Source organism: Trachypithecus francoisi, unplaced genomic scaffold, assembly GCF_009764315.1.
Source record: "Trachypithecus francoisi isolate TF-2019V2 unplaced genomic scaffold, Tfra_2.0 Lachesis_group8, whole genome shotgun sequence".
NCBI classification, from domain to species: domain Eukaryota; kingdom Metazoa; phylum Chordata; class Mammalia; order Primates; family Cercopithecidae; genus Trachypithecus; species Trachypithecus francoisi.
The window spans coordinates 44,143,326-44,157,982 of NW_022681473.1; the positions used below are offsets into that span (position 1 = coordinate 44,143,326).

General features: G+C 38.0%; 2 protein-coding genes across 3 annotated transcripts in view; both read right to left on the minus strand.

Moving 5' to 3' along the window:
• Window positions 1–14,657, minus strand: part of NELL1 (neural EGFL like 1) — a 984,256-nt gene that overhangs the window by 758,729 nt on the left and 210,870 nt on the right. The window lies entirely within an intron of this gene.
• Window positions 12,313–12,968, minus strand: LOC117080225 (mitochondrial import receptor subunit TOM5 homolog). The gene has a single exon (XM_033205023.1). The coding sequence runs from the start codon at window positions 12,956–12,958 to the stop codon at window positions 12,803–12,805; it is 156 nt and encodes a 51-aa protein (XP_033060914.1). The 5' UTR covers window positions 12,959–12,968; the 3' UTR covers window positions 12,313–12,802.

The following is a 14,657-nucleotide window of genomic DNA, read 5'->3' on the forward strand; positions in this document are numbered from 1 at the left end:
GAGGTCATAATAAAGTCTTCAAATATTTGGAGGACCATCATGTAGAAGAGGAATTGAACTTGCTCTGTGTAGCACCAAGAGGGAAAAGTGATACCAACCAGTGGAAGCTATAAGGAGGCCCTTTGAGCTCAAGATAGAAAAAATTTTCTAGCAGTCAGAGCTATAGTATACAGAGGGAAGGGGCACTCCTGGAAGGCAGTGAACTTCCAGTATCTGAAGGATGTTTCAGCAGATGATGAAGAACAATCAGTAAGCCTCAAACTCAGAGAGATGGAGAGGCATCGCCTCAAAATTTATAAGAGCTGCCTTTGAGTGAGCAACTTCTGTAGGCCAAAAGTTTACAGACTTTATAATCCTTGCAATAACCCTAAAAGACAAGCATTGTTATACTCAATTGACAGATGTTCACAGAGATTAAATGACTTGCCTAATACTATTCAGTAAATGGTGAATTCTAAATTCAAATCCAGGTGTAAACTTCTGCCATGCCATACTGGCTTAAAATCCTCAATGAATTCTGCTATTAAAAAGTCTAGGCCGAGCAAGGTAGCTCATACCTGTAATCCCACCACTTTGGGAGGCTGAGGTGGATGGATCACCTGAGGTCAGGTGTTCAAGACCAGCCTGACCAATATGATGAAACGCCGTCTCTACTAAAAATACAAAAATTAGCCAGGTGTGTTGACATGTGCCTGTAATCCCAGCTACTCAGGAGTCTGAGGCAGGAGAATCGCTTCAACCTGAGAGGCGGAGGTTGCAGTGAGCCACGATCATGCCATTGCACTCCAGCCTGGGCAACAAGAGTGAAACTCTATCTCAAAAAAACAAAAAAAGTCTAAACTCAGGCCAGGTGCAATGGCTCATGCCTGCAATCTCAGCACTTTGGGAGGCCAAGGAGGGTGGATTGCTTGAACCCAAGAGTTCAAGACCAGCCTAGGTAACATAGCAAGACCCCTATCTCTACAAAAAAAAAAAAAAAAGTTAGCTGGGCATGGAGGTGTGTGCCTGTAGTCCAGGCTACTTCAGAGGCTGAAGCTGGAAGATCCGTTGAGCCTGGGAAGTCGAGGCTGCAATGAGCAGTGATTGCACCACTGCACTCCAGCCTGGGCAACAGAGTGAGACCCTGTCTCAAAAAAATAATAATAAATTAAAAGAAAGTCAAATACTCAACCAGTGGGTTACACAAAGAGCATCAGCCAGGGAAAGATCATTAGAATAGAGCCAGAAAATTCCCATTTGTGTCTTACCTTTACTTTCATGTTTTGTGACTTGGGACAAGTTACTAAACCTCTCTGAGTCCTTGGTTTCTTCATCCATAAACCTTTAATAACAACATCTACACACAGGATTTCCCATAAGCACAAAACAGCATCTGCTTTGTAAAAGTACTTTGAAAGGTCTAAAATGCTTTTCACAAATGGAACATTATTAATGTTTTTAGGTGAGATCAATGCCTTTATCTTCACAGAATAATCTAAAAGATATTTTAGTTTGAAATATTTTCAGACAAAATACCAAAAACCTCACTGAGGCCACTTGGCTCAACTGGTTAGAACATAGTACCTAGTGTTAGCTTCACAATTTCTGTAAAAGAGGAGCTTAAAAGCCACAATCTGATAGGAAAGAGAGGGGAGCATTAACCTCTGAAATCACTCCCTAGATGGCGCCATTGAGGGTACATCAAGGCCATAGTCATTGGTCCCATCTTTTCCAGGGGTTCAGAGCAAAATGTGCTGCTCCTAGTGTTCAATTATACCCCAGGCTAGCTGTCTCCAAAATATTTGCTGATGCTCACAAGTGGGTGATAATTTAGGGCAAACTCATATTATTAGTCACCTAGATGAAGATTCAGGTTATTAGGTTCCAGTGATAGTAAATCAAAAGACCACTGCTCACATAAAACAGACATTGGTAACCAGGACTCTCAGGGTTGGAAAGAACACTGGAGGCCTTCTGATTCAACCTCTATCTGCTACTTGTTATAGTAATCTACAAGAATCCAAAAGCCGTCTGTCATTCAGTGAGCATGTGTGACATTCTCGTGTCATAGTTTAAAGCTTCCCAGAGCAAACGAATGTCTCCGCAAAGGCCTGATGATTGACCATTCCCAAACAATCCACACGAAATATATCAGGGACTAGCAGTTATGGTCAGGAACACGGGAATTATTTTGCTCCCTCTCCATGAAATCTTTGTACAGCATAGACTACACACAGACACACACACACATTTCAAACACTGCCATCTCCACATTCAAGCAGGGATTAGTATTCTTTGACTTTGTGATTTTTTCAGGACTTTGAAAACCACCAAAGGTCCCTTGGCAACTCCCAAACTTTACTAGGCAGTAGGACAGCCTCATAAGCTTTTCAAAAATACAAATTCATAGGCCCCCTCACAAAATCAGACTTATAGGTGCCAGCCTGGCCCCATGTGGCTCACACCTGTAATCCCAGCACTTTGGGAAGCCAAGGTGGGCAGATCACTTGAGCCCAGGAATTCCAGATCAGCCTGAGCAACATGGCAAAACACTATCTCTACAAGAAATTAAAAAATTAGCTAGGCATGGTGGCATGTACCTGTGGTCCTAGTAACTCAGGAGGCTGAGGTAGGAGCGGGAGAATCACCCGAGACAGGGAGGTTGAGGCTGCAGTGAGCCCAGATTGTGCCACTGCACTCCAGCCTAGGCAACAGAGTGAGACCATGTCTCCAAGGAAAAAAAAAAAAAAATCTCTGCAGAGGCCTCATTTGGCATTATCTGCCCTTGAGCAGCAGAGTCAGGCTTGACTGGGAGCTCCTGCCCCAGCCCCCACTACGGCCAAGCAAGCCTATGATGGAAGTAGTTGGGCTGCTTCTTAAGGCAAAGTAAGAGGCATAGGGAGGGGATTTTCCTCTGCAGGACCGTTCCTAGAGGTTTTTCTACATGACTGAAAAAACAAACGAGAAAGCAGTACTAAGAAAAGAAAAATCCCTACAGCGTCCCACCATTTTGCAAAGCATTATAAGGAAATGAAAGAGTTCTCCTGACTATGCCCATTAATAATAGTTGTTTGGATGATGGATGAATAAACAGATTAGATAGACTAGACAGATAGATAAATACATAGATAGATAATATATAGGCAGGCACTTGTAAATTTATTTTGACAAGAATAATATTATATCCCTGTCCTCCTAGAGCCCGCATCGTAGGGCAGATGAACAGCAATACAAATAAATAACTTTATTTATTATAAAATTAAAGTGAGCTGAATATTCTCCATTTGTCCCAGCCAGATATGCTCTCCACCCCTCTTTGCCTGGCTTTGGGTCACAGGAGACTGATCTGTAGCAAAAGTTCCTCTCCTTTTGGTTCCACTTGGTTTCAGTCAAAGGGAAGTACTAGCAGGAGGACAGGAAGGGATTGAGGTTGGAGTACTAATTAATTAACATATTAAGGGCATAGAATAGTATTAGCTGAATAATGTTAGCCACTTCTATTAAGAACAAAAACAAAAAGTGAAGAAGGTCCCTAAGTCCCAAGTGGTGCTTTAATTTTTTTCCTCTTTTTCTCAGCTGCTGTCTACAATCTTCCCAATATAAAAGTGCCAAGACAAACTTGATTGTTTTTTAATCATGTTTACAGAGAGGACAACTTGTATGCCTTGACTTCTGCTTTGTAGCAAGCACACTGAATTATTCATTTAGTTTGGGGCTCTTTCTTTTAAAAAGTAATCATCATCTTCTTGAAAGAAATTTTTATTTTTTCAGGCTATCAGTCCTGTCAGACTTTAGGAGTTCACAATCACGGAAGAAGAGCAAAGCAATTTAGATAAAATTTCCTGTTCTGAAGGAAGACTTTTGTTATTAAATGTGAGGCATTCCATAGTAACTGCCAGCTGTTTAATAAAAAAGTTATTGTTCATTGTGGAAGAAAAATTGGAGTTTGGAAAGCAATGGGCTACAAGCTCGGAAAGTGTCTGATAAAGTTTCAAATCCTTTTCAAACTCCAACTCATCATTTAAACTATAATGGCCCATTTCTGGTAAGGTACTTCATGGATGATAATAAGAAAATCACTGAGACGACTGAGATCTCCTATCATCTCTTTAATTATCTCCTTTCTTGGTGGCCCCTTCATGTTCAGGTTATGGGATATAAATTAAAGATAGTTGCCAGAGACGTGTCAAAGAAGCCTATTATTAAGGACACACAAGTGACTCCTTTCATTTCAAGACCAAATGAATGATAAAATAAAAATTAAACAGGTGAGAGAATTAGAAGAAGGAAAAAACTGTGTAGTAGTAAGAGAAAGTTTTGAAGACAACTAATGGGAAAAGAATAAGCCCAAGAGTTAGAGGTCTCTATTCTAAATTCTGGACTTAACCACTAAACTTGGGATGTAGCTTTAGACAAATCATTTCCTCTTCCTGGATTATTTCCTTACCTCTTACATAAAGAAAATGATGCCTGCCCTACTTACCTATTTATGTTGAGGCTCAATGAGGCCGTGAACAATAATTGCTTTGAAAATGTCACCAGTACAAACGTAAAGTGGCATAAAGTGAAGTGATATTGAGTCAATTGAATGCTTACTGATTTTCCACATCCTTCCATTGATCCAGCTACATCCCTTTCCTTATGTTCATTCCATGAGATAATCTGGTAACCTTTTAATAACCTCACCTTCTTTGCTTAAGGTATTCAAGTTGATTTCTCTTACTTACAACTAGAGTATCCTAACTAACACAAAAGTATGCAGGAAGATACGCTGTACGGCAATCAATTCTAAATTCAAATGAAGCACTATGTTAAGTCTTGGCATGACCACTCACCAGTACACATAAAGATCAGAATTCTGTTCTTCTCACCATATCTGGTACTTACCTCACTTATACCCTGTGATGTAATCAGCATTTTATAGATTCAGGTCAACTGAAAAGCAGAAACCAGCTCTTATTTGCCTTGGCATCCCCAGTACCCAAAGCAGTTAATGGCACAAAATATATGCTCAAGAAGAGTGGTTTTCATTTCACTTATTTTTGCACTTATGCACTCAAATTGTATCCATCTGATCAGTTCCTGTACGCAGCCATCTCCCTACAACTGTATAATGTTGATCAAATGGATGAATGGGCTCAATTCTCTCTGCCTCTTACATTAATTGTCCATCAGCACTTTCAATACTAGGTTGATGTAAAGGTTGAAATGCAAATTTTCATTTGAAAGAGGATGTTTGGAATAGCTGAAGAATTACTCAGGTAAATGCCATACTACATTTCCATGCATAAATGAAAATTTGTATGCACATTCCCCTAGTCTCTTTAACCTCTCCTCATCCCTTTATATAGATCTCATAAACAATGCTCTCTCTCAGTAACATGTAACTGACGGGGCATTACTAGGCACTTAATACTAACACTCAAGAAACATCAATTAAGTGAATGAATAAATGAACTGCTGGATGAAATCTAAGGCCTTACGAGCCTCTCCGCTTCACTTTATGGAGACTGAATTGTTAAATGTTGGCAATTCCCAAAAGTTTCATATACTCTTTTGCTTCCTCCGGCTGGACCCTTGGTTCCAGACACCTTCCTAGCACTTCATTAGCTATATAATACACCAATATTTAACTCAGCTGTCAAACTGGGAATGTTTACCACTCAATTTTTCCTCCAGTTTTCTTGAAAATGCTACTTTTGCCTTGCTTTGTACATTGCAGTAAAAATATCTAATGGCAACCTGAACTTTTTTCCTTTGTGAGGTCTTTTTGCCTTAAGATCATGAAATTTCTTCTCTTTTATATAAAATTTTATATTAAATTTAATATAAAAGTAAATTTTATATAATTTTTTTATAAAATTTACTTTTACTAGGATATATTTCAGACTTTATTTTACAGATTGATTTTCCCAGATTTATAATGGACCAGCTCAATATGTACATTTGGGTTTTCTTTTATTTTCTTGCATTGCAATTTTTAATATTGAAATATAATTCTTTCATTTACTCATTCATATAATTCACATACAATTCACCCATTTAAGCTATATATTTCAATGTTTTTGATCTATAACATTAATTTTTTAAATTGTGGTAAAATGTTTATAACAAAAAATTACCATTTAACCATTGTTAATTGTACAATTCAGTGACATTAATTACATTCACAATGTTATGCAATTATCATCACTATCTATTTCCTTAACTTTTTATCATCCCAAACAGAAACTCTGTAACCATTAAGCAATAACTCTCCATTCACCCTCTCACCAGCACTTGATAACCTCTAATTTACTTTCTGTCTCTATGAATGTTCCTATTCTAGATATTTCATATAGATGAAATCTTATAATATTTGTCCCTTTGTGTCTGGCTTATTTCACTTAGCATAGTATTTTCAAGGCTTATCCATGTTGTAATACGTATCAGAACTTCATTCTTTTTTATGGTTAGATAATATTCCATTGTATGTATATACCACATTTTGTTCATTCATTCATGGATAGACACTTGGTAGGTACAATAACAGTACCTACCTTATATAGTTCTTGATTCCACTTTTTGGCTACTATACATAATGCCGCAATGAACAAAGTATCTGTTCAAGTCTATGCTTTCAATTTCTTTTGGTATATATCAGGGAATGGAAGTGCTGGGTCATATGATAATTTGTTTAGCTTTTTAAGGAACTACCAAACTGTTTGTCATAATGGCTGTACCATTTTACGTTTCCACTAGCAATACATAAGGGATCTAATTTTTCCACATCATTATCAACATTTGTCATCTTCCTCTTTTTAAAAAAATTATAGACATCCTAGTGGATGTCTATCTCATTATAATTTTGATTATCATTTTCTTAATGACTAAGGATGTTCATGTAATTATTGGCCATTTGTATATCTTTTTTGGAGAAATGTCTTTGCAAGTCCTTTGCCCATTTTTGAATTGGGTTGTTATTGAGTTGCGTGAGTTATTTACATATTCTGGATATTAATCCCTTACCAGATATACATTCTGCAAATATTTTCTCCCATTTTGTGGGACATTTTCTTACACTCATGAATAGTGTCCTTTAATGCATAAAATATTTAATCTTGATGAAGTCTAATTTATTTTTTATTTTATTGCCTTTGATTTTGGTATTATATTTAAGAAATCATAGCCAAATTCAATGTCATGAATACTTTACGTTTTCTTTAAGAGTTTTATAGTTTTGGGCCGGGCGTGGTGGCTCAAGCCTGTAATCCCAGCACTTTGGGAGGCCGAGATGGGCGGATCACGAGGTCAGGAGATCGAGACCATCCTGGCTAACACGGTGAAACCCCGTCTCTACTAAAAAAATACAAAAAAACTAGCCGGGCGATGTGGCAGGCGCCTGTAGTCCCAGTTACTCGGGAGGCTGAGGCAGGAGAATGGCGTAAACCCGGGAGGCGAAGCTTGCAATGAGCGGAGATTGCGCCACTGCACTCCAGCCTGGACGACAGAGCGAGACTCCGTCTCAAAAAAAAAAAAGAAAAAAGAGTTTTACAGTTTTGGCACTTACATTGCTACATTTTTTAGTTAATTCTTGTACAGGGTGTAAGGTAAAGCTCCAATTTCATCTGTTTGCAAGAGGATATCCAGTTTCCCACCATCATTTGTTGAAAAGACTGTCTTTTTCCCATTTAACAATATTGACATCCTTCCTGAAAGTCAATTGATCCTATATTTGAAGGTTGTTTCTGTGTTCTCTATTCTGTCCTGTTCTACATGTCTATCTTCATGCCAGTATCACAGTAAGTGTTATTGCTGTGTAGTACATTTTGAAATTGGGATGTGTGAGTTCTTCAAATTTATTCCTTTTTCAAGATCGTTTTGGCTATCTTCCATTAAAATTTTAAATATTAGTTCTATTCGGTTATTTCATTTTGCTTCTTCAGGGACTTCAGTTATACATATTTTAGATAATCTTTATCTATCTTTTTTGTTGACTATTTTCTTTCTGATTCTTTTTCTTGATTTTCATTCTCCGGTTATTTTAATGCCTCTTTTTTAATGTCCCCTATAATTCTTTCAGTTGAATGTATTCTCCTTTGGGGGTTTTATTATTTTCTTCTTCATTCCTAAAATGATTTTGTCTTTTTTTTTTTTTTTTTTTTTTTTTTTTGAGACGGAGTCTCACTCTGTCGCCCAGGCTGGAGTGCAGTGGCCGGATCTCAGCTCACTGCAAGCTCCGCCTCCCGGGTTTATGCCATTCTCTCGCCTCAGCCTCCCGAGTAGCTGGGACTACAGGCGCCCGCCACATCGCCCGGCTAATTTTTTGTATTTTTTTAGTAGAGACGGGGTTTCACCATGTTAGCCAGGATGGTCTCGATCTCCTGACCTCGTGATCCACCCGTCTCGGCCTCCCAAAGTGCTGGGATTACAGGCTTGAGCCACCGCGCCCGGCCGATTTTGTCTTTTTTTAAAATTTCTTTTCTGTATTAAATCAATTCACATTTTACATACTACTATTTTATATACACTCTTCCTCTGAGTTTCTTAATTTTTGATTAAGGATGGGTTTTCTTATCTCTAAAGGTTTGTTAAATGATGTTTTATTCAGATTGATAATATTTTATCACAGTTGTCTTCTGCTTTGGGTTTTTTTTTAAATTTATATCAGCTGAAATATTTTCTCATTTTATTTTTATGGTAGTTTTGTATACATGTTTCTGCTCTTTTATTTTCATTTCATAAAGTTTCATTTTCAGGTACATTAAAGTGTACAGTATTGTCTGCCTCCAGTTATGCTAAAAATGTGGATATGTATACTTTTATTTTTTAGTCCTTGTTGATCTATACGTGTTTGGGAAATAACGTGGAGTGATTCAGGTGTAGGTAAATGGCATTTTCATAGAACAATCTGGACATCAGGGAAACTTTCCTTTATCATCCTTCATGATACTCCAAGCTAGGTTAATAGCAGCACCTCTGTATTGTTATAGCATTCCTACCACACTATGGGTAGCACCTTCTGCATTGATACAGAAATCATTTATTTATCAACATCCTGGACTCCTGAAAAACTTGGCACTATTCACAATAGCAAAGACATGGAGTCAACCCAAATGCCCATCAATGATAGACTGTATAAAGAAAATGTGGTACATATACACCATGGAATACTATGCAGCCATAAAAAGGAATGAGATCATGTCCTTTGCAGGGACATGTATGCAGCTGGAAGATTTTACCCTCAGCAAATGAATGCAGAAACAAAACACCAAACACCACATATTCTCAATTTTAAGTGGGAGCTGAATGATGAGAATACATGGAAAAATGGCAGGGGAACAACACACACTGGGGCCTATCCCGGGGTGGGTGTTGGGGGAGAGGGTATCTTGAAAAACAGCTAATGGATTCTGGGCTTAATACCTAGGTAATGGGATGATCTGTGCAGCAAACCACCATGGCACACCTCTACCTATGTAACAAACCTGCACCTCCTGAACATATACCCTGGAACTGAAAATAAAAGTTGAAGAAAAAAAAAACTCGGACGTTTTCTTTAGTATATGTGGTTAGGACTGGACTCTTAACTGGCTTTATATCATTACTCTGCCACTGACTAGCAACAACAACCTTGAGGAAATGAGTTATTTCATCATCTTTTTCTAGTCTTCTCATCTGGAAAACGTGAACGATAGTAGTACCTACCTTATATGGTTCTTGTGAGAATTAAGAGAGAGGGCACATTTAAAGTGCATAGACCAGTGTTCAGCATATAGTATTTAATATCATCATCTCTTTACTCTCAGAAACTAGTGAAGGACAAACACATTTTTTTAAAAAACTCAATAAATGTTGAACTAAAAAATGGTACAGATTTTTGTGTCTTCTCGATTGTAATAGCACCTAAAATACAGCTGATATACAATTTAGCATTGCACCAGGCAGTATTATGTGTTACAATCTACTAATCAATGTGTTGGCTTTATGTTCCAAATAAGATCACAGCTTATTATAAGATATAATAATATATATATCGATTCTATATCTCCTATAGCATTCCACTGGCAATCACAGCTTATTATAAGATATAATAACATATATAGATTCTATATCTCCTATAGCATTCCACTGGCAAAAAAAAAAAAAAAAGCAAGCTTGACAATCGCTTTTTTGAAAGATATAATATTAATTTTAAAAACGCACAAAAAAGAAAGATATAGTATTTGGATCTTCACTTACATTCTGGACAGATCTCTCTGTGTTAGAACATAAGCTCTAAAGAGAAACCTACAGCTACTTTCTTATGCCTCACCATCTCTTCCCCATCAACAAGATTACAGTATAACAATATCCAAGTCTAACTCTTCCAAGCTAAGAGGGTTTGACATAGTCATTTAACCTCTTTATGAAATTGGGAGGTGATTGAGTCCTCCCAGGTGTTATGAAATATAGAAATAAAATAATGTCTGTAAATCAGGAAGCCTAGCTTGTAGTAGCTGCTCAAGAAATAACTCTTAGTCCTCTTCCTCAACTCTGCCTTCCACTTCATCCCACTTACTTCATTTGACTAAGTCTACATCATTGACCAGCTCCCAAATGAGAAAAAGGCCCAGCAGATATCCCTGTTATCTGCTTATTGTAAAACAATCTCACACATATTCTTCTGGCCCTGCAAACTTGCTTGAACAAGCGACTCCACTGCTTGGCCCCTTGGTGACTCTCAGAAGATCAAGGACATCAGCATCATTTTTTGTTTTGATTTGGTCTTGCTTGGTTTTGTACCAATAGCATATATAATTCAAAGTGCTCAATAGTTAGTAATATAAGATACAAAGGAAGCAACATAGCATTGCCATTAATTCTTTCCTTCAACAGATGTTTATTACCCACTATGGTTTATGCATTGTGCTAAATTCTGAACAATCTTTGCCCTCTTTTGGGAAGGTATAAAAGGAGAAGGTGAAAATACATAATAATCAAATAAATACAGGAATCAAAAAATGCGAAGAAGAAAATAAAACAGAATTAAGTGGGATGGTGAGCTACATGCAAGGAGAGTTTCTACTTTAGAAAGTTTTATGAATGAGATGGCATTTGAAAAGAGACTTCATAGAAGAAATGAAGCAAGATATGAGAATATCTAAAAGAAAAGTATTAGAGGAAGAACAAACAGCAAATGCAAAATACATAAAGAAGGAGTGAGTAGGGAATGTTCAAGGAACAACATCAAAGTTCAAGGAATCAGATGTGGCTGGAGCAGAGTAAGCAGGAAAGAGAATCGTGGGAAATGAAGTTGGGAAAACAGCAAGGGGCTAGATCACTTTAGACTTATAGGTCATCCTATGTCTCAATCTTTTATTTTGAGACACAAAGTTTTAAGAGTTTTGAGGAGAGAACTGACATTATCTAATTTAAATACATTACTCTGGTTGATGGGTTAAGAATAGGTTGGGACACAGCAAAGGTGAAAGCAGGGAAACTTGTTGCAATAGTCTACAATAAGTTTGCAGTTGTGGACCAGGCTGGTGGTTGTAGAAGTGGTGAAAAGTGGTCAGATTCTTGGTATATTATGAAGATAAAATTAATAGAATTTACTGATCATTATATTTAGCATGTGAGAAAAAGTAAGGAGTGAAAAAAATTACGGCAAGTTTTGGGTGGCCTAGTAACCCCGTGAAGAATAATTTTCAAGGATGGGGTGATTCATTATGTCACATGCAGCCGACAGGTCAAATAAGATGAAGATGGAGAATTAACCCCTGGAAATGGTACTATGGAGGTCTCTGGTGACCTTAATAAGAGTTGCTTTGTTTGGTATGATAGGGATCAAAAACTGACTAGGGTTAATTCAAGAGAAAATGGAACGGGCAGAAGTGAAGGCAGAGCATTTACCAGCTCTTCTGGGGAATTTTACTATAAAGAGAAGCAGAGAAACGGCAGTATGGCTAGAGAGAAATATGGGATTAGAGGAAGATTTTTATTTACATCGGATGGATTTATATAATGTATACAATGCTGCTTGAGTCTGTTCTGATGAGGGAAAATTGATGATACTGGAGAGAGGGCACAAGGGAAAGGGGTGGCCCAAATTGGAGCATGGACAGTGCCTGTAGTGGCGGAAAATGCAGAGTACAGAGCAGGCAGATATACATGGAGATAGTGACAGGAGCCAGTAAGCTACTATTCTAATTGTTTCTATTTTCTGGGTGAGGCAAGAAACAAGTTTATAAACTGAGTGTGAGGAGAGGGGAGGATTGTTGAGGGTGTGAGAAGAGAGGAGGCAGCATGGAATAGTCACACTGGCGAAGTGTGAGAATATGATGGCTTGGGAGTCATGGAGGTCTGCGTTTCTTTTTTTTTTTTTTTTCTTAATCGATATGTTTATTAAAAACATAGACTAATGATCCTGTGCTTAAAAGTCGTTGTGGTTGTGTGTTGATTTCCACAAAACATAACTATTAAGAGACTCTTCACAAATACACTCTGGGCAGAAAAGGTAAACAGAAATGACTGACAAGACAGTGCCATTTCAGACACAGCTCCCTCAATACTTGCTAGAAAATGGAGTTTGACATTATTTACAATTATACCAGTATTGTCAGAGGCGAAATGTCACAGGAATAAGGGTACACCAGATCATGATATCGTTTCCTACTTCCCAAATAGTTTTAAATTTTAGCTTTGAACGTCAGTTACCAGACCCAAACTTGTTCTTAACAAGCAGAATTTTATGTCCATTCAAAGAGTCTCTTACACCTTTCTGGGCCTATTCACTTGCAGAGAGGAGTCGAAACTGTAACCAGGCTCTTCATATTGTGCATTCATATGAGATGACCAGTCTTCATATGCTGTCCAATTTCTTTAATATAAATGGAGTGACTCGCAGCAGGGCCACGTAGATGAGAAAGTTCCGTATGGAGGAGATCACATCCTCGCGCATCTTCCGTTTCATCTCCTCCGGGTCCAGCTTCGGCGCGAGGCCCTCAATCCGGAACATCGCGGCTCTGACTTTCGGAGGTCTGCGTTTCAATCCCACCTCTAACGCAGCTCCTGCTTCTGGGACCTTAAACAGGTTAAACCTCCCTGATCCTACTGTCTCAGAGTCCAAATGGAAATGAAGATACCTTAAAAACATCTGCTCTCACATCACATAGGATTGTTCTGAAGGTCAAATGAGATGCTATATGTAAACCCCTGACACACAGTAAACAACTTATAAATATTATTCAGTCCTTTTCGACATCCTCTTTCTTCTCTTCCACCCTCCCTCTATTTCTCTGTGTTTACCTAAGTATATATGAGTGAGGGCAAAATAAATGTCTCATTCGCAATTCAGAAATTTTAAAAAAGGAATTTTGGGACTCTTTCCAATTCTAATATCCAACCAAATAAGTCAGCCAAGCAACCAACGAATATTTGATTGGTTGCTCCTCTGTATCCAAAGTGTGCAGGTACTGGAGTAGAAGGATCTCAAGAGATATGTGATTATTTTTTCTCAATTAAATAACCTTATGGCATAGGCAGAAAAAAATAAATATAAGAAGGAAAGTTATTCTTCCATATGCACACCGTACTCTCTTAAACACAAACACTATGCATCCTTCAAGCCCAACTCTATGCAAACTAATAATAATTTGAGGATACCCAGAGATCAGTAAGTTCAAACTCCTCATTTTGCAAATGATACCCAGAAAAGGGAAGTTCTTTCAAATGTCACCACAGAGTTTAATAGCAAGACAAAAGCTGAAACCCAAGTCTTCTCACCCACTGGCCAGGATTCACTGAATTTTAGTTCATAAACGTTTCCTCCTCTTTCTCCTCCTTCTCATCCTACTACTGCTGCTAACAATAACAACAACATTTGCTGACTGCTTACTATGTGCCCAACTGCTTTCCATGCATTACTTCAGTTAAACCCATGATGTAGAGTCAATCATCATCTTTTTTTAATGAGAAAACTGTGGCCCAAATAACTTAGGCAAAAGGAAACCATTGAGAAATTGGGGATTTGAATATGAACACAGTTTTTCTCTTAAACCTCTGTTCATTCTACTTTCCCCTCATTTCCGCTGGAAGTCAAGTCTCCCATTTTCTAATCCTGTAACAGCTGATCTGTGCCTTTGCTTCTGTTAGGGTCCTGAGTATTTAATGTCTTGGAGTTGTGGGTTTCTGCCCATTGCTTCAAAGTTGTGGAAAGATATTAGACATTAGATGTGAGCTCCTTAAAGACCCAGAATTCTGTCTTGTGCCCAACATAGCCAACTATGCATAGTAATCCTTCCCTCATTTATTAATTCATTCAACAAATACTGTTGAATCTCCACTCTGTGCCAGGCATTTAGCCAAGTGCTTGGAACTCAGCATTAAAATAAGTTCAAGGAGTTGATTTCCTTATTGGAGGCAAGGGGTACAGGTAGGAAAGAATGACACAAACCATAAAACTGTAAACAGGTAACTAATCAAGATAATTTTACACAATGATAAGTCCTTCAAAGATAACAAAAGAGGATGAGGTGATTGACATGATAAAGAGTGATCTGCTATAGTGGGTGCCACCTCCCTCCAGAAGTTCATGCACAAGGCCTTCCAAGGAAATTTCCAATATAAATGCCATGGCCATTTCCTTTTAGCCACAAATGTCAGGTTATCCAGACACAAATAACAGGATTTACTCTTGCCAATACTGCACTCTCTGA

What these genes read in the sequence shown, in the direction of transcription:
- LOC117080225 (XM_033205023.1), bottom strand. Translation starts at nt 12,958, where the DNA reads ATGTTCCGGATTGAGGGCCTCGCGCCGAAGCTGGACCCGGAGGAGATG.